A 25310-nucleotide genomic window follows, 5' to 3' on the forward strand; every position below is an offset into this window, starting at 1 on the left:
GTATGTGGTGTCTAGCAATGTAATCTATAAACAGTGTTAGCAATGCAAAGCAAGTAAATAGTCAATGACTAGAGTGTAAACTTAGATACCATCAAATATCTCACTGAAAGCTAGATCCCTGTAATCAGTCGGCTGTTTTTTAGTTGACAACATTGTTTAAGAATTCACTACTTAAAAGTCACATACTAATCTTATAATAAAAGCAATTAAAACAGTTTTGTTTTACACTTGATAAGAATGCTATAAATGAACTTGGCAAATGGGAAATGCTTTACGTGAGTGTTACAGGTTGTATTTTAGTATTAATGTTGTTATAAATATTGAGGTGGTAGTTTTATTGAGTCTCTTCACAGATCTTGTGACGTGATGCTACTACTTGGGATGTGAGGATTATGACTACTGCATATTATATTCTGTAATTCTTATTGTAAGAATTGATATGAAATTAACATTTTATCTTATCAGGTAGTGCACTCCCATCAGTGTCAATCATGACAGTACGTCTTAGTTACTATGGTAACAACCATATTCTCACAGCTTTCATGGTAAGTTGAAGGTTTTCATTTTGACTGTTTAACAAATCAGAACTGAAAGTGTTCTCTTTATAAACACCTTACACGTGTCTTATAAGTTATATGCAATAAAGAGATGTACAAATAATCAGAGTCATCCTATTTTTATTTGTTTCTCATTACCCAACTGACCCAAAATTGTCAGTTCTTACATTAAAATAAAAAAAAATTATTTTTGCCCACCACTAACATTTTGTGGAACAGCACCCTCTCTGGCAAGAATAAACAAGTGTCTGGACTGTCTACGTCATCTACAGTCATGGCGGCAGTGGTGACACTAGTTCACAAACAGAGCTTTTCTTTCATGAAGAAAGTTATTGAAGTGTGTGTGTGTGTGGGGGGGGGGGGGTTAGAGGAGAAGCAATACTTTGGTTTACCAGATACCACAATATTCTCTGCCATATATTCGGAGTATTGTGCAAGAATATACTTGACATATTCGGAGTATTGTGCAAGAATGAAGGTAAGTACTCAGACATGGGGCTAAGAGTGAGACTGAGACACATGAAACAGGAAGTTTTTTTGGTTAACTTTTTTGTTGTTGTTGAAATCAACTACTCACTAGTTGCTATGAAAAAGTAATGAGAAACAAAAAAAATAGGGTCACCCTAAAAGGATATGAAAAGCTAAGACAAATGGTAAATTATAACTATTACCAAGGTAACTATAAGGTTAAAGATGTTGTCATTTAGATAAGGGAATTTGGAAAGAGTACAAGAACAGACAAGGTGTCTTTATTCAGTTGATAAAAGAGAGTGAATAGTCAGTCAGAAAAGAAGATGCCAAGTCATTTTTTATTGAGTCAATAAACAGAAGAAAGAGAGAGAAAACCCAGAAAAATCACATGCATCATATAGATCACATGCTTTATTACAGCTCCTTGTTTGTATACAAGCTATGTAGTCTATTCTGTTCATGAATCAGAGATAAATTTTGATATTTTCATGTCTTTTATCTACAGATAATCTTTGTTTTATTTATGGTTGCCTTTCTTGTACGTGAAATCTTCAACATGAAAGAGTTGGGATGGAGTTACTTATCATCTGTATGGCATTGGATTGACATAGTAATCATTGCGCTAGGATTTAGCATCTTTGGACTTTACATATTTCAACAATTGTACACAGCCTCTGTAGTTGACAAGTATTTTTCCAACCAAGACAGATTCACTAATTTCTACAGGGCTGCATACTACATTGATCTAATCACAGTATTAAATGCCATAATTCTTATGTTGGTCTTCCTAAAGGTAAGTATCTACAAATTTAGCATTGTCTGTCTGTCTGTCTGTCTGTCTGTATCTATATCTATGATCTCTCTCTCTTTCTCTCTCATCATGATATTGTTTGACACTAATATAGATATACTTTCTTTAGTTCAAATGGATTTTCATACATACATAATATTATTGTAACTTCATTGTCACTGTTTTGTTTTTTGTAGTTGCTTCGACTGGTGCGATTTAGTCGTCCAATGAATCTTTATTTGAAGACGTTATCAGAGGCTGCCAGATATATATTTTGTCTAATGATTATATTCTTGATAGTTTTATGGGCTTACGGTAATTTAAGCTACCTGGTAAGGGATGGTTTTTAATTTGTACAGAGAAAAAACAGATTAGTTTCCTGTGAAACTACTCTATACAATTGATTGACAGTTGTCAATGAAATTACTCTATACAATTGATTGACAGCTGTCAATGAAATTACTCTATACAATTGATTGACAGTTGTCAATGAAATTACTCTATACAATTGATTGACAGCTGTCAATGAAACTACTCTATACAATTGATTGACAGCTGTCAATGAAATTACTCTATACAATTGATTGACAGTTGTCAATGAAACTACTCTATACAATTGATTGACAGTTGTCAATGAAACTACTCTATACAATTGATTGACAGCTGTCAATGAAATTACTCTATACAATTGATTGACAGCTGTCAATGAAATTACTCTATACAATTGATTGACAGTTGTCAATGAAATTACTCTATACAATTGATTGACAGCTGTCAATGAAATTACTCTATACAATTGATTGACAGCTGTCAATGAAACTATTATATACAATTGATTGACAGTTGTCAATGAAATTACTCTATACAATTGATTGACAGTTGTCAATGAAATTACTCTATACAATTGATTGACAGCTGTCAATGAAACTATTCTATACAATTGATTGACAGTTGTCAATGAAATTACTCTATACAATTGATTGACAGTTGTCAATGAAATTACTCTATACAATTGATTGACAGCTGTCATTGAAACTATTCTATACAATTGATTGACAGTTGTCAATGAAATTACTCTATACAATTGATTGACAGTTGTCAATGAAATTACTCTATACAATTGATTGACAGCTGTCAATGAAATTACTCTATACAATTGATTGACAGCTGTCAATGAAACTATTCTATACAATTGATTGACAGTTGTCAATGAAACTATTCTATACAATTGATTGACAGCTGTCAATGAAATTACTCTATACAATTGATTGACAGCTGTCAATGAAACTATTCTATACAATTGATTGACAGTTGTCAATGAAATTACTCTATACAATTGATTGACAGTTGTCAATGAAATTACTCTATACAATTGATTGACAGCTGTCATTGAAACTATTCTATACAATTGATTGACAGTTGTCAATGAAATTACTCTATACAATTGATTGACAGTTGTCAATGAAATTACTCTATACAATTGATTGACAGTTGTCAATGAAACTACTCTATACAATTGATTGACAGTTGTCATTGAAACTACTCTATACAATAGATTGACAGCTGTCATTGAAACTATTCTATACAATTGATTGACAGTTGTCAATGAAATTACTCTATACAATTGATTGACAGCTGTCATTGAAACTACTCTATACAATTGATTGACAGCTGTCAATGAAACTATACAATTGATTGACAGCTGTCAATGAAATTACTCTATACAATTGATTGACAGCTGTCATTGAAATTACTCTATACAATTGATTGACAGCTGTCAATGTGAATGAAACTACTCTATACAATTGATTGACAGTTGTCAATGAAATTACTCTATACAATTGATTGACAGCTGTCAATGAAACTACTCTACAACTGATTGACAGTTGTCAATGAAATTATTCTATACATTTGATTGACAGTTGTCAATGAAATTATTCTATACATTTGATTGACAGTTGTCAATGAAACTATTCTATACAATTGATTGACAGTTGTCAATGAAACTATTCTATACAATTGATTGACAGTTGTCAATGAAACTATTCTATACAATTGATTGACAGTTGTCAATGAAATTACTCTATACAACTTATTGATAAATATTATCTATCTTACCTACAGGTTTATGGTTCACTAATCTGGGGACTTCATACACTGGGAAGTAGTCTTGTTGCATTGCTAGGACTGATGAGAGGTCCTTCCATAGATCTTGACTTGTGTCTGGAATATTATCCAGTATTGACACCATTGATGTTCTCCTTCTTCTGGTTCATCTTCTGTGTTATAATAGCCAGCTTATTTGCTGCCATTATTATCAATAGCTATAAGGATGTCAAAGAGAAAGCCAAAAAACCATGTCTTGAATTACAAGACTATGAAATGGTTGAATTCATAATGAAACGGTTCAAGCAAATGTTGGGCCTTTCAAAAGTTAAGGTAAGATATTTGTGTAGCCTGTGTCTGAATAGTCGTATATGCAAATTATGTCATAAATATGCATGATGGGTTTGCACTCTACGTAAATTATACAATTATTATGCAAGATTGGTTAAAATGGTTTCATGAATTTGTGTTTGTTTGTGTTGTATGCAAAATATGTTATTATGCAAGATTGGTGCAAATGAGTTTTATACATGGTTTATGTTATATGCAAATTATCCATTATTATGCATGATCAGTTCAAACAAGACATGAAAATGCAAATGAACATGCCAGATAGCTAAGTATGTCATTAACGTGTAACATTAATCAGACATTTCACAGGTATGCACAGCTTAAAATAAATTGTACAGTTGATAAATGATTTTTCTTACCAAAGAATTGAACAAATAATGTAGTCTGTCTTAGTTGAAATATGTTGACTATCAAACTTTCCTGCACTGTGCAGCAAGTACTTTCACTATTACATCATCGTATTTTTGTTTTCTCCTATCGTAGGAATGGAGACCTAAAGTCAAGTTTCATGGGCTGGAGTCACTATCATCACATTCCAGGTCAAGATGCAGTACTCGTCTGTCATCACGTTTATCATCAGCTGGCTCTAGCTCTGGTTTTCAGTCCTTATATATGGAAAGATGGGACCCAGAACAAATAAATGACATTATTCGAAGTTTGAGTCCAGCTGTGGATGAGATTTTACAAAAATTTGATGAAGTTCAAATGATTGCCAATGAAGAGGATAGTCTGATCAAAACATGGTCAAATGTGGAACAGAAAAGAAAAGAAAGAAAAACTAAAGAGGCAGCAAAAGCCTCCAAACAAAGAGACACAAAACCTCAACCTGCCCCAAGGACTAAAAGGCAACGCCGTATCAGTGTACCTGATAAACCAAATAGTGCAACAGAAAAAAAATCAGCACTGGTCGGTAGACCTAAAAGCGAACAGAGTGGGCGAGGTGAGGGAAAAACCGATAAGAAAAGTAAAGTTACTCCGGTAACAAAAAAAGCTTGGTAAATTTGACCAAACTAAGAGAGAAAATTTAAAACACAAAATTGTTATTAATAATGTAATTGTATAGAGATATTTATGGAGATATTTTGAGAAAAAATGATAAGAAAAAAGGTATTTATTACAAATTTTCAAATGTTGCCTTCAAGTTTTTATGTTGTCTGATAATGTTTTTCAATTTGAATAATGTCAGTCATCGTGACTGATTGTACTGGAGGACAAAAACTCTCAGTGTGTATTATATACCAAATAAATTCAAATTAGACTGCCAAATAAAGTGACATAGCTGAATAGTGTTGAAATTTAGCTGAAAGTATATGACAGTGGAAATGAAGCTTTCATCTAACTAAGATAGACTCAAAATGTTGTTGTAATATGTTGATATAAGCTATTGACTGAGTGGATATCGGTTTAATTGTACTCACAGTAAGTGTTGTTAGTATCTAATGACTTCTATGATCTTACAGATGAATGTACTTTTATGGGGACCTTTAGTGTTTTACTCTTGATTACAGGATGGTTACAAATAAAGGTGTCGCTATCACCCACTTGTGTAATCTACCACATCAAACAAGTTAGTTTGTGTCTATCATAGTAAGCTGAAAGCTTGGTTTCCACAGTAGTAATTTGAAAGGCAATTTTTTAATAATGCTGCAAAATGTGTAAATTAAATCATAGTTTAAGGTCAAAGCCTTTAAAATTACAACTCGTTGAGAATTTGAAATTTGTCAAGACATTCCTCTAGTACCTACTGTATATAGAAAATTGTATTTGAATTTGTATAATTTTTGGAAGAAATATTGCCAAAAAAGTCTAGAATTGTTCATAAGAAATGTTTATATTTGTAAATACCATTTCAGAAGTTTGAATGTTTTTGTTTCCCATTTTGAGAACTTCAGGCTTGTGCATACTAGCAGTACTATTTGCCAATGTATATTAATTTTAGACAAATTTAGTGCAAATTGCCAAACATTTTTAACAGTTAAGCAGCTGTATATTGTGCCATATTAATATTTAATTAATAATCCTACCGATTGTTCTGTATTTTTCTCTTTTTTTGTGTTATTTGTAGTTTTCTGTAGGATGTTAAACAAAATCTTTTACTAGTCTGGTCTTTTCAGACCACTTTTTAATACATTTGTACAGTATTTGTTTTTGTTTTTTACATTGTGTCTTACAAGAATCAGGTCCACATAGAAAGCAATTCAGATTTCACATTTGTGATACCATATATCAGGTAGATTGGTAGAATTCAAGAGTTCAAAGAAATCATGTTAGAGACATAGCCAGGTCAATATTAGTATTTTGGTGTCCATCACAAGCTGAATTTACTATGTGTATTCTTGTATGTACAGTTCACCTCAATATTTGTGCCTTCCATACTTTTACTATCACAGAACACACAAGCTGCACTTGATCATTTTACAACAAATAATGTATTTGAGATGACTAGAGAACATGCCAAAATATGAAAGACCATTTCCTTAACATACCAGAACTTTCATTTTTTTTCACATCCAATCTCTATTCCTTCAATTTCAATTGACTTGCTTTTCAGCTGTGCTGGTGTTTTTCAAGACCCCCCTTATTTATATTGATCCTTAATCACCTATGATTTGTGCAATTGTTCAAAGTGCTCTTCCATCAATATTTTCCATGATCTTGCCAAATTTTACAACAGTTCCCAAGAATAGGGTACAAAAAAATGAATATTTAAATCAATTAATATGTAAATATGGAAAATATAGCGTTATTTGTCATAATTTTTGTTTGAACAAGAATTTTGAACATGATTATGACATAGTCAATTTGTAAATCACAAATTTGGTGTTTTACAATGTTCTGTACTAAAACAAAACGAAAACCTTTAAAGATAAAATGTCCCTGGTCCAAAAAAGTTGGAAAAAAAGCTGACATTTCAGGGTTAACCCTTCAAAAAGTCCTCATATTTCTGAAATTGTGTGGAATAGAACAAAAAATTAACCATGTTCCTTTAAAATATTGCATTTCTACGAGTCATTTCTACAGTCAAAGGTGAAGGGGTTGGAATATTTGACGTATCAATATATATCATTTTGTAATCTACTGTTTATATACATTAAAATCAGCTGGAGGACTTGCATATGATTATATATGTACAAAATGTCCTGTCAAATATTACAGATGAATGTTGAAAATACCCAACTAGATTACATCTGAAAATGTGTTTTGAATTACCCCATGTAAACACAGCAAGTCTAGAAACTATTTGGACTTGTTTTCTATGATCTCTCTCTGTCTAGTCAAATGGCTTTATTTAGCATGACATTCCCTTCTTACCACTGACAGTGGGAGTTTAATGCTATTGGAGTGTTGATATACACCTGATCACATTATTATGTTGTCATTGTGACTTCCTTTAAGACTGGAGGTTGAGTTTGTAGTAATCTGAACAAAGTAACTAATTACAACTGCCTGTCAGTGTGTGATGGATTACTACTGACATGCGCTGTTCTCCCTTTCCCCAGCAGGAGCAAGTATGTGATCAAAAGAGAAAAATTTAAGCATTGAAATATCTCATATACTGTGCATTCATTTGTTTTTAAGCCTTATGGTCATGACTCATTCTTTTCAGCAAACTTATAAAATTCATTCCTCAGCCAGTTCAGCCCAGTCGGATCTGTCAATTCATTTATAATATATGTAACTTGAAAACTTGTCAATGCATGAACAAATTAAGGAATACATCTATGGATGGATAAGATTATGTATAGAAATGAATTAGTGAGTGGGTGAGAGAGTGAGGGAATGGGTTATGGAATGAGGGAGTGTAAATTGAAAACTTGTCAATGCATTAACAAATTAAGGAATGCATCTATGATTATGGATGAAATTCTGCATAGAATGAGAGTGGGTGGGTGGGTGAGTGAGTGAGTGAGTGGGTGGGTGGGTGCGTGGGTGGGTGAGTGAGTGAGTGAGGGTGGGTGGGTGAGTGAGTGAGTGAGTGAGTGAGTGAGTAGGTGGGTGGGTGGGTGGGTGAGTGAGTAAGTAAGTGAGTGAGTGAGTGAGTGAGTGAGTGAGTGAGTGGGTGGGTGGGTGAGTGAGTGAGTGAATGAGTGAATGAATGGGTGGGTGGGTGAATGAGTGAGTGAGTGAGTAGGTGAGTTAGTGAGTGTGTGACTTGGTGGGTGGGTGGGTGAGTGAGTGAGTGAGTGAGTGAGTGAGTTAGCTAGTTAGAGAGTAGATTAGCTAGTGTGTGAATGAGTGAACCAAGTATGGATGGAATAATAAATTATCAAAGGAATGGGACAACAATGTATGGAATTCAATGTAAGTCTTGTTACCAAGTTACTGTAGTAAAATTGTGTTATTTATCTGTACTATTGCAATTTGATTTACAACTCTATTGTAACTTCTAAATAATATCATGTGGTCCATTCTAAATATCAAAATTACTTACTATGCATGTATATTGTAACAAATCGCACAAACAAGCCTTGAAAATGGCAAAACATTGATACATCTAATAATTTTGTCAAATGCTTTCAATTGTATAGATAGATATAAAATTCCAAATTGAAGCAGTGTCACATACTTTATTTGTGTTTTGAATTGCAGCTGACACAAATCACACATCCATACAAATGTAACTATAGCAACAGTCAGGATAGACAGAAAATGACCAAATTTGATGGCGAAATACCCCATTTACACTATCTAATGTTTACTCAGGCCATCACCATAAAGGGTGAGAATTACTCCCCAAAAAGGGGGGGGGGGGGGATTAAAGAAATATGTGTCGCTCAAAAGTGGTATAGTTTTGGACATCCAAAATGGTGTCTGGGGTTGACAGCATCGGCCACGCACCCCTACCAGACCTGGCCAGTGGTACCACCCCCCCCCCCCCCCCCCCCCCGGGGGGGGTGTGCTCTTAACATTTGGTTTGCCTGAAAAGAGGTTCAAATCGACAATTCATATTGCTTTTGCCTGTTGACTCATAACTGCATGCAACAACTGGGGTAGCCATTATTCATTGTGCTGTCTAAAAAGACCCTACTACTTTCTAGGTGCATACTCCTACCAAGTCATCCAAATTATGTTCATTAACAACAAGACAGTAGATATAAAATATGGTGGGTAACGCACAAAAAGTCTATTTCCAATCAATTTTGGAAAAAATAGTAGAGTAAATAAATCATGAAGTGTTTGGATTTGCTCAGCTTTATTCTATGAGTGACACTGTTTCAGATATTCATTCATTTACAACACTATCTCTACTGCAGACAACTGGTATGTCTAAACCAAATGAAACTTTCATTGCCACTCTTTTTTGGAAAAGCAGAGATGAAACCATAAAATTATAAAAACATGCCTACAATCTCATTACATAATATGTTATCTCTATAGTACTATTGTTATTTGGTTGTTGATGATGACAAACGGTCTACTTAGACCTTATCACAGTGTATTGTTTTAATTGTTGAGGCAAATATATGTTTGCCAAAGTAATGTGATCTTTTATGTATATTTTACTTTTTCAAAAATTTCATTGTAGTGTACTATTCAACTCAGGAGTCCATCCAATCATAAGGTCTGATGCTGAGCTGCAATATTCCAATCTGTTGTCAGGTGACCATATGATAGCCAATCAACAATGGTGTAGTCAGATAACTGAATTCTGTTGCCAGGTGACTCAATAATAGCCAATCATGAACAGCATAACATTGGATTTATGGTAGTCAGTCAGTAACACTGATTCAGTAAAATTGTAGCTAGGTGATTTTATTTCAGATTTATACAATGACACAATCTTAAAGTTTATACTTGTCAGTGCCAAGACAAGTGAATTTTTGGAGAACAGATCAGAGTTTACAGCTCAGCAACATGGCTTTGTACACCTGCATCCTGTACGTAGTGTGAGGTTTTGCAGTATATAGTGGCAACATCAAACAATCAATGCAGGATAACAAAAACAATCCATTAGTTTGAGTTGGGTGAGGAAGGGGGAATGGGGAGTTGGGTGAGGAAGGGGGAATGGGGAGTTGGGTGAGGAAGGGGGAATGGGGAGTTCAACTATATAGCTTTGCATTTCACTAAAACGAAATTTAGTTTTACCCAAGCCAAACTTTTTGTGGATGATTTAAGTTCTTTATCCTGCTTTGATCTATTGATGTCAGCCCCTATGTCAACCATGCAAGATAGTGATAGTCACTTCTTATGGAGAATTTTAATAGACTTAACATTGTGGAATCCAAAAGCTGACTTTACTATACTATAACACAATCTCCTTTACTTATTATGACAAATGCTTTTTTTTATTTCAGTACAACATACAAAAATTGTATTTACTTTCACAGTTTCCATGGCAATATACCTACATTCCTATGCATATGTCCCTTGTATTGCAAGGAGTTCATTGATTGCTTGATTCACTAAATCCCAGTCCATAGTGGTTCTTAGACTGTGTAGTTATATGATGTTATATAAGTATGTAAACACATTGCTTGAAAACCACAATGTTAGATACATTGTAATGTTCCACCCTGATCAGTCCTCTTTTCAGACTGAAGTGGTGACTGATAGGGTAGTTGAGATGCTATCCATGGTATCTAATCTCAAGATCTCTCGTCAGTCTAGCTCAATAAGGTGCTGAGATGAAATTTCAAATTTGATCATAGCCACCCATGCATTTACATTAACAGCTGTTGGTTCATGATTTCTTACTGAGCTAGACAGGGTGAATAGTAAACTCTCTATCAGCTTTAGGAGTGTTGCTAGCAGAAAGCGACTGTTTTGTATGTACTGATATCTACCACATACTTGTATTCTATCTTATATTCTTGTACTGTGCGCCCTCATTGACTAACAATTCCTTGATGTGTTATTGCGACCCATCATGTTATTGAGTCCTGAGCTGCTTTCTGTTAGTAATGCTCCCGAGGCTGAGAGAGTCTAGGTAAAGAGGTGATTTGACGCCACAGATAGCATGTAAACTACTGATATTGTGACAGGGTGGCTTGACATGTCATATCTTGCAGACTATCACTGAACCTGCTAACAAAGGAGAAAGAAAAGAGAAGGGATACATATGAACATATGCAGTGCTTTGAATTATTTTGAACATAAGTCAAGGAGAATGTGTTGTAGATCTCTAAATGATGCAGGAAGCACATATAAAACAGACATGGATAGTTTACATATTATAGCACCCCACAGGTCATCTTAGTCTTTCATGATATTTACTTTTCATCAGGAGAAAACTTTTGAAGTCAGTGTAGTGGTTTCATTTTGAGATGCCATTATGTGACAATACAGTGTGTGTGTTTGTTTGTTTGTCTCTTCAAACTGTGTTCTCTTAGTATTTTCTTACAACAATCGTGTACTAAACCCAACGAAAGTCACAATAAAGCTGTGCTTGTTGCTGACCGATTTAATAACATACAATGGTGTGTGTCTTTTATCTTGTGGGCCCAATAACTAGCTACGTATCATATCAGGAAAAAAGGAACTTTTACACCTTGCCCATTGACGGACATGACTAGCTCGACACAAATCACCCTTTATCTCAAATAGGACAACTTTGTGTCGTATCTGCCACTTGTATAAACAGCTTATGTTTTACAACAGGTCACACTGAAGTAAAGCACTTTCTCTATGTGCTACGCTTGGTTATAGCATTCACATTACAACAGGTAACACTGAAGTAAAGCACTTTCTCTATGTGCTACACTCGTGTATAGCATTCACATTGCAACAGGTAACACTGAAGTAAAGCACTTTCTCTATGTGCTACACTTGGTTATAGCATTCATATCAAGTGTAAAAGTATACTGTTTCAATATTGGTTTATTTACAAGCCTAGAATGTGGCCTATCTAATATGGTCAATTAGCAAATGAAACAGTATACTTGATTTGGATGCTATAAACAACTGTGTTCCAACAGAAAACACTCTACTTTGGTTCTATAGGTTGTACCATACCTTATTAAACTTTTGGCAAAATTTTAGCCCACAGTTTAAATTAGTAAAGTAGATCAAACATTTGAAGGCAGTATACAACTATTACAGTCAGGGTTCCCTTGCATACATAGTCAATAAATTCAACTATTTTCACGTTAAACAATTGGTTACTTTATTATTACAGTCCAACTTATTAAAACACTCCTCCATGCAATCAAAATGAATGCAAAAACAAAACAAAGTGAATGTTGTATAGATTCCAAACCATCCTAAGTGGATTTATCATACAAAGCAGTTACAAGTCACATACGTGTCAACTATTTCAGCTCATACAGAAGATTTCAAACTGCCATCAGCATAGAACATACTATCGTAATATCTACAATAAGTGTATCAGTCAGTCATATCATACACACAGCTTTCAAGCTCAGACTACTGCTGTCCATCATAGAACTTGGATAAGAAATCCGTCTTGGGAGGTGCTTCAGTTTCATGAAAGTACCTCATCATATGTGTACGCTGTTTCCAGACATTATGGGTTTCCTCCAGTTCCATTTTGCCCTGAAAAAAAGTCAACAAACATGAAAGGTATTGGAAAGAAAGAACAGAACCATGTATCAACCATAAGATAGCCTTACATCAAATCTACATTTACATGTAACTACCAGTTGTGTGCATATACTAGTGGTACATTTGTATTTGCATTGCAGAGAAATGCAAAAACATTATTGCATACCTGCATGCAAATGATATGCAAATGATGCAAATACCCTGAGTATGCCACACTTGCACTCATATGTCATTGTGTTGTCATACTATACATTCCTTCCAGCCATGGTTATTTGTAATGATAAATGTAATGATAAAGGCATTGGAAATTTGAATAAAGCAAGTATTCATTGTTGTGCAATGTTTTTATTGAAAACAATTTTACTGCCTATACCTAAAACCCCCACTTCTTTAAAATTACAATTATATACCTTCTTCAGTGTCTAACTGGATCTGACAGAATGATCCAAATAACCTTTCACATCTGAATTTACATACCGGGTATACTGAATCAAAACTCCAGTCTCAACACCTCCAACAAATTTGGATCATTCTTTCAGATCCAGTTAGACTCTAAAGACAGACAAGTGATTTGTTTGAAACATGTCTGTTCCTCAATCTAAAATGGAAGAATAGAACTCATGTATGCATAAACAATTCTTGACACTTCACAAAAAAAAAGTACTGTATTACCTTGATCACCAAAAGGTCAATAGCACGGATATCATGTACATTTGCATTTAGCAAGAACTGTTCTTTTAACTTCTCTCTGCCTTGTTTGACAGAGATGTCCAATTGGTACTGAAAGACTGAAAGAAAATCCAATGGGGAAACAAAGTAAAGATATTGTATTAATGTAGCCAAGATGGTTGTCACATCCCTAATTTCATGAAGTACATTTGTACTCACTGTCTCAGTAACTAATCATTCTAGGTTGTAACAAATAACTTTAATATGCAATTTTACAAGAAATCTCAAGGAGACAACTGGTAAAACATTTGTAAATAATAATGTATATTGTAGTATGGAACTTCTTTCCCAGTACCTACTCTGTTAACCATGTTAGTTGTTACGTTACTTTTAATGTTGCGTTTACTATCATAATATACACCATTACGGTATACATCATTACATGTAACATGTGTATGTAATTCTTTTTATAGTTAATCCATTGATGTATTAGTGAGATCTCACTAACAATTAATCTAGTCCTGCTTGCAGATGGATGAAGTCGGGGCTCGATTCTGACATTGTCTCTAAACAGCCGGAAAGAAATGGATAAGGAAAGGGACATTTAAATTTTGCTTCCCCCCCCCCCCCCGCAAGCACGACTTTCGACGTAATTTTATACATAAAAATATATAATTAACCAAAATGCCTTTTTACAGTGTAAATCATATCTTTGAAGTTGCACGAATCCTCTACGTGCATGCCACAAACATGCCCGTAACATTAGGAATGAAATGGCCCTGCGACCCGCCGCTGACCTTCACGGATTCGGGTACGCGTACGGGTGGCCATCGCAACCAAAGTACACTGAATTTACCTGAATGGGGGATCTCTCTGTACCATGCCCTGTAAAGATTTCTCACTCTTGATCTTGCCTCATTTGCATCCCGAGACATTACTGGTTTAATGGTTTGCTTCGCGGCAGAAATAGCCGCAGCGGCTGCTTTCCCTGCTTTCTGAGAAGCCGCCATTTTGGTTCCGTAAAATAAAGCTGACGTAGGAGGCGCTATAAAAAGATCCTTTAACATAGTATTTATAATCAAATTACTCAAAAGTTGTTATGTTCGAACATACAGAATATTTCTTTCGAAAAAAAACTGACGAATAAAGAATAGGGACACTTATTAGATTATTGGATGTTGTCTAGAGTCGGTAAAACAGTAGAACTGTTCCTAAAAGTGAGTTAGCGAAAATTCACAGAGTTATGTGGTCTTTTTAAAATGGCTACCGTCGACCATGTGGACGTTGTTGAAGCGAGTACACTTCTTGTAGATAAGCACAAGGTAAGCAGTCTATCAACTTTAATTTAGATTACCGATAGACATTATGGAAGGACGGTGAAACGTAGCGTTTTAAAAGTTTGAATTTCTTCTGTTTATCCCAAGTCTCTGCGCTTGAATAGGACCTTTGCAGTGGCAATGGCAATATTGTCATGAGCTGTGGATACCCGACCCAAAATGAACCACTGTTTTCAATGCCTATGTGACAACCACCATTTAACACTAGATCATATTCTGAAAGTCTGTCTTGTACTGGCAATGATCGTGACTGCCATCAACTTGTACCTCATAGCTTTTGTGTGACTGAATTTTAAATGTGAGTTCTTTAATATAATATTTATCTGGAGTACAACATGACAAACTGTAAGTACCTCTGTCACCTCCACTCTTTAGGGAATGGTGTTAATTTCTTGAAATGAAAGAAGTATTCATCATATTTTGTATTATAATATACCTAGTGATAATACTGTGCCATGATTCGCTAGAATCAGTCACGTGATAGGAAAATAGAATGACTACTTCCCTTGGGGAAATAGTCCCATCAATTTTTACATAGTCACGTGATCACCGCGCGTTCACAGCGGGTCAAAATGGCAGCTTCTGACGATGTCGTCTGCCACCGCGAGTTCACAGCATGAGGTATATTATAAAACACATATTGCCTGGCCTATATTCGGGCTATAGCACCCGTTCATTACCCCCTCGTGACTGTGAGTTACCAGAATCACATGCTATTTCCCTCGGCCTTTGGCCTCGGGAAATAGCATGTGATTCTGGTAACTCACAGTCCCTCGGGTGTAATAAATGGGTGCTATAGCCCTCATGGCCAGGCAATATGTGTTCAATATTGCATGTTAGCCGGTGACCAGTCATCATCATGATATGAATGCTTTGGAAATTGTATATTGTACCCTATTAAACCAGTAAATGTGATGTCAAGAAAACTTCACTCATCTCATCAAAGCCTTGTTTCCGGGACTGGGAGAAAATGTAACATATCTTTATACAACCTAATGTACATATCATGATTTTTCAAACCAAGTTACAAATATCGTTTGATTTAAGGGGTACAAGAAGAGGTTTGATGTTTTTGGAATGTAATTTTATCTGCATATTAAAATAGTACTCACAGACTGTCAGTATTCTACTTACTGATATATACTTAACCACTGCATTCACTGATCTCATCAAACCTGGCACTTAGGTATAGCTTACAAACGATCCAGTGACATAATTTATTCTACTTATCAAAATAAAATGTACAGGAATTCCTACTATGCAATCAATAGTTCTAACAAAGCCAGAACACAAATTATAATGTCATAGAAGGTATGCATCGACGTTAACATTATACTAGCATAGTTAAATCAAAGTTTCTTTGTTTTTCACTTAAGTAAAAAGCTTATAAACTCAACTTGTGCCACTTTAACATCATTGGAACAACCATAACTCTGGAAATATATGCTTTGAGAACTCTAACATATCTCCACCCCACTCCACTATGGTTTTTTTTTCTTTTGAAAGGCTGTGCATCACATTTCCTGTGCAAAAACCTGATACAATTTGTTTGGTTATTTTTGCCAAGGGTGAAAATGGTAACAATTTGGTTTCACCCTGCATTTGTTCCTAACTACTAGTATTAGTTTCACTCTGCATTTGTTCCTAACTATTACTAAATATTGACATGTCACAGTGCATAAATAGTTTGATAACTTCTCTTTTACTTGTGATTGTTATGTTTTCCCTGTTTGTTTACAGATTAGTGCCTGGACTTAATAACAAACCTTTTGCACATTTTTCAGTACTTTGTAATTTACAGTGTTACAAACCTACACTTGGTCTATGTTGTTTCACATTAATTTTTCAAGTAGAAAAACATAGTGCAGTTTATAAATTAAAAATCCAGATACCCCATTCTCATCCATATGACCACTTTAATTACACTTTTAAAAAAAATGTATCTTTTATATATTACAGGTCTTAAAGGCAATACAGGCATTGTATAAACAGCATGAACTCCAACAAGCAAAACGAAAATCCCTTCTTGGTGACTCACAGAAAGTTTTCTTGCAGCTAGCACTATGGAAAGTACCTGTACAGAAAAATGAACGTCACAGAATGTAAGTGCAAAGTTATTCTGGTCAGAAAATTAAACAAAAACAGAAAGATAAAATCTGAAATTGATAATGCTTTGAAATATTCTAAATAGTTGATTTTCTGGTTCCAAAATGCATTATGGGATACATTGTGACATCTGTTGTTATATTTAGGCTTGCTTTGGCTTTAGTACATTTGAAATCACATTTTCATTGTCACATGATGGAAAAATGTGTTGATTACTTTAGTATAAATATCTATGGTAGAGTAGAACTGTATAAATATCCATGGTAGGGTAAAACAGAATCCAAGGTAAAGCAATCAAAGACCTTAAAACTTTTTAAAACTTACACAATAATGGCCAAGATAAAACAAAGAAAGGCCTTAAAAATGTTTGAAACCTATCACAGTAATGAGTAAAATGTATGGCATAAGATATTGTAAAAATTGAAATACACTATAAAGTCAAACCTTATGGATTATTGTGAAAAGCACAATACGTCCTAAATATTTGTAAACAAATATGTCTTTAGATGTGACATGAATGAATCAATTGTCGACATAAGCCTGTAGACTATATCTTGGACTAGGAACAGTTGATTTAAAATGCTGCCAAAGAAGACCAAGTTTCTAACATTTGAAACTTGAAGAAAATTTTGATTTCCGTGTAGAACTGCATCATTTTAAAGCAAAAAGCAAATAATTTGGAGAATATTGTATTTCTACTTCACAAGATCTAAAACATTCTAAATCTTCATGGTTTCAAATGACATATAAGGTATTTTCATTTCCTAGCCAACATCTAATCTGATGAATGTGATATCATTATATACATGTATAATTATGATAAGTGTACTACAAACATGATATGAAAGTATTTATGACTTGTTTTCTGTTTTCTTTCTTTCACAGTTCTATTCCTCATGCTATTCATAGCAAGAGGACTGATGTATGTTTGATAACGAAAGATGAACGCAATATGGACAGAGATCAGAGTGGCAGGTTTTATGAAAACTTACTGGCAGAAAAAGGAGTTAAAAACATAACACATGTAAGTCAGTTTGATATTGTGTTATTGTCATTCTCATGATACTGGTAAAGAAAAATGCCAGCAGTAAATTGACTTTCAAATTAGACTTTGAGAAACCAATTTTTCTCTAACCCCTCTCTCAACAAGATGAAGTCAAATGTTGAAATCTCAGTGAGTCATATTCTGTTAACACATAGTGTATAGAACTTGTACAAGATTTGATAGACATGTGTGAAGAATGTCCATGTCTAATGATCAACAGAAAGTTTCAATGTTATTGGTTAATAGGTGAACCAATACAAAACAGTGCAAAATATATCATCAATTAGCTGTACAGATCTTGCCTAACTCTCCATGATTCACATCTTGCCTAACTCTCCATGATTCACATCTTGCCAAACTCTCCATGATTCACATCTTGCCTAACTCTCCATGATTCACATCTTGCCTAACTCTCCATGATTCACATCTTGCCTAACTCTCCATGATTCACATCTTGCCTAACTCTTCCTGATTCACATCTTGCCTTATGAATGTATTCCAATAATTCATATTTATGGCTATCTTCCTATAATTCAAATCTTGTCTAACTATTTCAATAATTTAAATCTTTACTCTTATAACTGTTTGCATCAATCTTTGTTTTGTAATTGTTCTAACCTGTCTGTATCAGTGATATTTACATTGAATTGTTACAGTGGGTATAACTATTTTTTATGAAATGAGGAAAGACTTGGATTCAAACAGACTCAAGTACTTACAATGTTTCATTTACAATACATGTATTAGATTCACATTTCAAGTACGAGTATGTCAGTCTTGAAAACCTGGCAGTAACACAAAAATAACTGTGATGAGTACAATGATCACAAGAAAAATACTAAACGCTCAATATTAATTAACATATGCAATCAATGACAGAGAAATGATATAGTGTTCAATATTGTTAAATCATTGCAGGTTATGTCCCTTCAAAAGCTCAGAAAAGAATACAGGCCATATCAAATACGCCGCGATTTGGTCAGAATGTATGACATCTTCTTGGCAGATGCAAGAATATTTCGGCTTTTAGACACATGTACAGGAAAGGAGTTCCACAGAAAAAACAAGTAAGTGATAACCAGCATCTTTCAAGCCATAGCAGTTGTACAATAAGGACCCATGCACTGCATACATTTTAGATATCATAGGTGATTTCCACCAACATTTTACATCACCTTAAACATTGTCATAGATACGCATTGAAATTTAAATTGCCTAATTTAGAGAAGAATTAAAATAGAGGGAGTTTTATTGTCAGGGTGTGGGGGGGGGGGGGGGTTACTTCTTTTGTAATATCAAAGGTTTCCACAAGTAAATTTGAGTTCTTGATTAAATCATAGACACTACACTCATGTAGAGTCTAGTATGGTTAAGGATGGCAGTGTTCTCCGCAGAGGGTTTTAGCGTATCGGGCCCGATATCCTTTAATTTTCGCCGATACGCTATCAGTTGTCCCGATACGCTATAAGATTGTATAGGGTTCGGTAAATATTGTTCATCTGTCAATCAGTCAGCTGACGCCTTTGTTGTTTCACAACGTTTGTATTGATCCTTCACAAGTTCACACATAAGCAGCAAGTAAAACTAATGAGTGTCTAATTAATTCAACTGACTATTCAACATGGTCATTAATCAAAATATGTGAAAGTCTTTGGTTATATTACAATATGTATATTAGATCAAAAAGATTTGGCTGGAGAAATATCCCTGACAGGGCTAGGTTTAAATCAAAATATAAGCACTGGATTCTAAGTACATATTAAGGTTATTAGTTATTTGCGTTTTCATGATGCTTTAACCAGTTGACATGTAAATTTCGTATCACTGTAGTGTGTTTATCTGTTTTCTTATTAATGTAAACAACTGTTGTTTGTTGTCTATTGACTGTGTAATCAGTGTTAATTTCAGCAACCACAGTCACCACATTTTTTGCGATATGCAATTCAGTGCTTTTGAAATTGAGTGGCTAGACTCGATTAGTTTTCTGAAAACTATTTTCTAGTCTCTCACCCACAACTTGAAATCGTTTTCCTTTAGGATGTTATCATTTATTTGTTTTCTTTATTTTTATTTCTTGTGGGGCATAAATTCCAATTCAATTCAATACTACCCACTGAGTGTTGTGTGTGTTTGTTGTATCTTTGGTTTAGGTATCCTATTGCAGTGAATTTAACCAAGACAGATTTGGCTGGAGAAATCAATAAGGCTGTCAATTCCACTTATTTTACATTGATTGGAAGGGGATCTAGCAGGTAATGTTATACACAAAACAAACTACTACAAATTTACAGCCAACTGCAATGGTCTTAGTTGACTTTAATGATAGTATGAACAGCAGGGATGCATGTAGAATAGTATCTACTCATGTCAGAAGATACAGATAGGGAGTCTAACTATATTGCTGCCCCTAACCCTACCAAGCCCCAACTCCCTAGCTTGAATACAAAAGTGTATCCACAGTAGTCAGTCCACTGTTCTACATTCTTGCTGTCTGGTTTATGCTAGGGAGTCTACCCACACGCATATCCCTAACCCTAGCCTAACCCTAACTCTCTAGCTTTGATACAAATACATGTATAGGTATGCATCCACAGTAGTCAGTCCACTGTCCTACATTCTTATTGATTATACTCAATCATCTGGTTTATGCTAGGGAGTCTACCCACACACATATCCCTAACCCTAGCCTAACCCTAACTCCCTAGCTTTGATACAAATACATGTACATGTATGCATCCACAGTAGTCAGTCCACTGTCCTACATTCTTACTGATTATACACAATCATCTGGTTTATGCTAGGGAGTCTAACCACTTTCCTACCCCTACCCTAGCCCTTAACTCCTTAGCTTGTACACAAATGTGTATCTATTGTACAGTCAAGCCACTGTTCTGCATTCCCCTAGCTCCCTAGCATGAATCAAAATGTGTATCTATTGTATAGTCAGCCCACTGTTGTACATTCCCCTAGCTCCCTAGCTTGAATCAAAATGTGTATCTATTGTAGAGTCAGTCCACTGTTCTGCATTCCCCTAGCTCCCTAGCTTGAATCAAAATGTGTATCTATTGTATAGTCAGCCACTGTTGTACATTCCCCTAGCTCCCTAGCTTGATTAAAAATGTGTATCTATTGTACAGTCAAGCCACTGTTCTGCATTCCCCTAGCTCCCTAGCATGAATCAAAATGTGTATCTATTGTACAGTCAAGCCACTGTTCTGCATTCCCCTAGGTCCCTAGCTTGAATCAAAATGTGTATCTATTGTATAGTCAGCCCACTGTTGTACATTCTTGTTGATTGGGTACCAAGGTTCTCCTGACTGTTGAACAGCTTATGAGTTGTACAATTGATGTCTGCCAATACATAGGATGTAAAAGACATATTCAAATATGACATCCAGGATAACATTGAAAGGAATGTTTTACCTCTGATAGCTTACAATAAACTGAAAGATATGTCATGTACATTCCTTCAATCACTTAATACAGATGTGTGTAACAAGTTATTAAAGCAGTGTACACAACAGTGATGCTTTTCGTGTAATAACTTAAATACATGTACGAGTATACAAAGATGTTACTGCTAATGTTGACGTAAAAAGTCACATGATTTACTGGGTATTGTTCGCTATATTACACATATTTACGTCAGTGATGTTCTTCTGTTGGGGTTTGTGGGCATAGCTTGTATCAGCCCAACTGTAGTTAGTAGTAGGCACAATTAGATTATGATACCTAGACATGACAAGTACATGTATGTATCTTTGAATTAGAATTGAATAAAGTCTAGTCCAGGATTATTAAACCTGTATTTATGTAAAGCTATCCAATGTCTTGGCTACTGGATTCAGTTGAATGTGTGGACAGTGTCGTCAAGTGCATCTAGCTTCTGTTATCTCAACACAAAACTATTCTTAACCTGCATTTCTTTCTGTAGTACATTTGTTGTGGCAAGTACAGACATGAGTGAGAACCAGGTAGCAGACAATGTCATGGCAGCTGTAGAAGGAATGATGACTTATATACCAATGGGTTGGCATAACATCAAGTGTTTATACATCAAAACAGAGCGTTCCTTAGCTATCCCAGTCTATGCCACATTAGAATGTAAACTGCCTATAACTGGTAAGAATTTACAAATATATAATTTCTTGCCAGTAAATATTTTTGTATCTTTACTGACCTTTGTATAAGGTTGGATTGCACTGTTGTATTATACCTGGAGAGTATGTCTGAATGAAGATTTCCATGACAACATAATAGAAACAAATACATCCTTCCATAATACGTCAAGCTCAATAAACAGAGTTTGTTCATTAAGGGGAGTGGGTCTGGCATGACCACTAAAATTTGCATTTTGATTTACATCATATGTAAATTTGCTGATATTGCACTTGTGAACATTCATTTAGGAGGGGGTCTTGGCCTAAACGAATGAAGCGTGTTGATTGATCTTGTGTGATATTGTACAATTGTCCCTTACTAGGTAGGTTTGTATGAATCTCAACTCTTTCATTGCTTTCCTGTGTGGTTGTAGAGACACTAATCTTACTCTGTCTGTTTATATTTGTGTTACAGTCCGATCACCTAAAAATAAGAAGCCTATCACAGAAAGTGAAGCCATTCAGCCAGATCCTGAAGGAAGTGGAGATGGAGAAACAGGAAATATGAAAAGGAAACAAACCACTGACAAACAGACTGTTACAAAGAAGATGAAAACCAGCAAAGATAAATCAACTAAACCAAAAACTAAAAAAGAGAAATTGATGATTGAAAAGAAAACAAAAGGAAAATCAAGTAATAACAAAGCAAAGAAACCTAAAAGTAAAGTTAGAAAAGTGAAATAGTGAGATTGGTGTATATTATTTAATGTAATTGTGAAAAACACTACTTATACAGTCAAAAGAATATGTCATTATATACATAGTAGGTCATGAATAAGATCACATGACAGCCCTTATGAATAAAAAAATCAGGCCATTTTATCTAGCGAATAACATTATAACATATAATGTAAAAGGTGTTATGTTCTTTGTGATTTGACTTGACTTGTCTGAATGGCTACGTTTTTTAGATTGTGTAAGAAGATTATTTGAACCCCTACAAGCTTCGGACTTGAGGGGGTCCACATTTTTAGTTTCACATACAAAATTTGGCAGAGGAACATCTTGAATTTATTGGAGGAATACAATGTTGTTACATATGTATCATTTTTACCAATGCCTTCAGTGAAAAGTGAGACTGAAATTACGTTATATGATATTTTATATCCACACTTCAAATCTGACAGCGATGAACTAACAAAGCAAGATCATTTCAAATAGCAGAATAACAAAATATTCATGTTTCACCAAGATATTAAGGTCATAACTTTTTAGCAAGGTTCAGTTGTTTACAACACCTTGTCAACTTGTAATGTTACATAATTTATATATCACATGAAGAAATCTTTATCATTAAATCTCACTCAAGATCAGAACTTGTGTTTATTCTGTGAAATTTCAGTCCCAATGAGCCCAGCATACACTGACATGGTTGTAGGAATGGGTTCTGTCTTGCCGATGTGTCTGTATGTGTCCAGTTGTATGAATTGATGTCATTTAGACATGGTACAAATGTCTCCTACACATTGAAGGGTCACATCATCTATAGATTGCTAGTTCAGTTACTAATATGGAATCCTTGTACTTTGGATTCTTTCTCCACACAGCAAATGCTATGAAATATCGTGTTTTTTTCTAAGGCTGGGAACCCTGTCATAACTATCGTTTCTACCAAACTAGAGAGATTACAGAGTTTCAGTTAGGTGACACAATGTTTTTACGTCTTGCTCAAGGTTTTTAGCTGCAAATTACACAAAACAAAATACAGACACTGATAGCATACAAGCATAGCATCTCACTGTGAACACAAATCAAAATCACTGTCTGATGAAACAAGGAAGATTTAAACACAAAACTTGTGTTCACAGTGAGATCAAATGTAACATTTTGTGTGTGAGCATGCTATCAGCATGATCAATGTCTGTGTTTTGGTTGTGTAATTCGTAACATGTGAGACATAAGAAACAATACCTAATTGAAACTGTATACTCTCTCTAGTTTGGTAGTACTTTTAACTCTTGAATAGTCAACCAACAGCCAGTAGATTGTTCAACTTGAGTCAGAAACTCCTCAGATACAGGTTCATTGGACAAAGTAGCATGTTGCAATGGTTGCATCGCTGAGAACATTTCCAGACCACCTCCAGCAGTTGAAAAAAATTATGTTTACATTTGTAACATATTTGAAATGCTAAATAAAGTCAAATCACTTCATATGAATAGCACTCAATAGACATCATTGACAGTGATGAATGCCACAAATTTTATGTAGAACTGATTTTGTGAACATTTCCAATCCGTTGAGCTGAATCAGAAAATAAGACAAATTTCCCACTTATAGTATTATAGATAGTGTATGTGAGAAGTCAGGGAAGTACAAGAACTACACTTTTTTTTGCTTTTACCCACCAGCTACCTATGATAAGAGTATCTGGCTTTCAAAGCCCCATTACCAAATCAGGATATACAGGTTTAGTACTGAATTCTAGAATGTACATATTATTGATCTTGACACTCAATTGGGTCACAGTACCCTTTATCATTTGAAAGTGAAGAAGGGGGTGTTGTCCCACAAAGACTTACAATAATGAACAGAGCCACCTCAAGTTATGAGAGAAATTTAAGAGTTTCTGATATGTAAACAAAACCAGAATAAGTGAATTATCCTCCAAAATAATAATCCTCCTTCATTGTGAATATTAGCCTCTATACTGACTGTATGTCAGTGAAATAAGTAAGAAACCATGACAACTGACTGCATCACTAACAACTTTGATAATACTGTAAAACGGCTTTTAGAAAATGGACATCACATGAGTTTACAAACACAAATTAATAACTACTAAGATCATATCAATTTGAACTGAAGACTGCTTATACTTCAATAAAGAGGGACATTAAAGTCAAGTTTTCATATTGTTGGGTGACAAGTTTTATTGAAGTATGTTTAACCATCACATGATATTGGTAGAACTCATACCTGGTATTCAGTTAAACACACATAGGTAGTCTGAAAGATCCACTTGTTGGTCTGTGTATGTAACCACTAAGTACATATTACATAAGCAGAAACAATGACGAATCCATCTGTATCTGTACCTTTACCTGTACCTTTACCTGTACCTGTATCTGTACCTGCATCTGTACCTGCACCTGTATCTGTATCTGTACCTGTACCTGTATCTGTATCTGTATCTGTACCTGCACCTGCATCTGTACCTGTATCTGTATCTGTACCTGTATCTGTATCTGTACCTGTATATAGATATGTTGAATG

At 34.8% G+C, this 25310-nt stretch overlaps 4 protein-coding genes across 4 annotated transcripts in view; 3 read left to right on the forward strand and 1 right to left on the reverse strand.

Annotated features, from left to right (window-relative positions):
- LOC144434767 (polycystin-1-like) overlaps nucleotides 1-8180 on the forward strand; it is an 85713-nt gene extending 77533 nt beyond the window's left edge. Inside the window, exons 31-35 of the mRNA XM_078123250.1 lie at nucleotides 466-545; nucleotides 1534-1821; nucleotides 2016-2150; nucleotides 3943-4257; nucleotides 4759-8180. Coding sequence (XP_077979376.1) covers nucleotides 466-545; nucleotides 1534-1821; nucleotides 2016-2150; nucleotides 3943-4257; nucleotides 4759-5274 — 1334 coding nt within the window. The 3' untranslated portion in view covers nucleotides 5275-8180. The remainder of the gene's footprint in view (nucleotides 1-465; nucleotides 546-1533; nucleotides 1822-2015; nucleotides 2151-3942; nucleotides 4258-4758) is intronic.
- A 298-nt stretch (nucleotides 8181-8478) lies between these two features.
- The window catches only part of LOC144434862 (luc7-like protein 3), a 38565-nt gene continuing 21733 nt past the window's right edge, over nucleotides 8479-25310 (forward strand). The window contains exon 1 of the mRNA XM_078123377.1: nucleotides 8479-8482. The gene's annotated coding sequence lies outside the window, so the exon portion shown is untranslated. The remainder of the gene's footprint in view (nucleotides 8483-25310) is intronic.
- On the reverse strand, nucleotides 12363-14456 carry LOC144435661 (NADH dehydrogenase [ubiquinone] 1 alpha subcomplex subunit 6-like). Its single transcript, XM_078124261.1, has 3 exons — nucleotides 14303-14456; nucleotides 13450-13565; nucleotides 12363-12768 (listed from the first exon to the last, which is right to left on the reverse strand). The coding sequence occupies exons 1-3, from the start codon at nucleotides 14454-14456 to the stop codon at nucleotides 12640-12642; spliced, it is 399 nt and encodes a 132-aa protein (XP_077980387.1). The 3' UTR covers nucleotides 12363-12639.
- On the forward strand, nucleotides 14706-23414 carry LOC144435537 (ribosomal L1 domain-containing protein 1-like). The gene is made up of 7 exons (XM_078124126.1): nucleotides 14706-14768; nucleotides 16743-16885; nucleotides 17775-17913; nucleotides 18853-19001; nucleotides 20085-20186; nucleotides 21869-22056; nucleotides 22510-23414. Exons 1-7 carry the CDS (start codon nucleotides 14706-14708, stop codon nucleotides 22776-22778), a joined length of 1053 nt encoding a protein of 350 aa, XP_077980252.1. The 3' UTR covers nucleotides 22779-23414.

Source organism: Glandiceps talaboti, chromosome 5 (assembly GCF_964340395.1).
Source record: "Glandiceps talaboti chromosome 5, keGlaTala1.1, whole genome shotgun sequence".
In the NCBI taxonomy this organism is placed as follows: domain Eukaryota; kingdom Metazoa; phylum Hemichordata; class Enteropneusta; family Spengelidae; genus Glandiceps; species Glandiceps talaboti.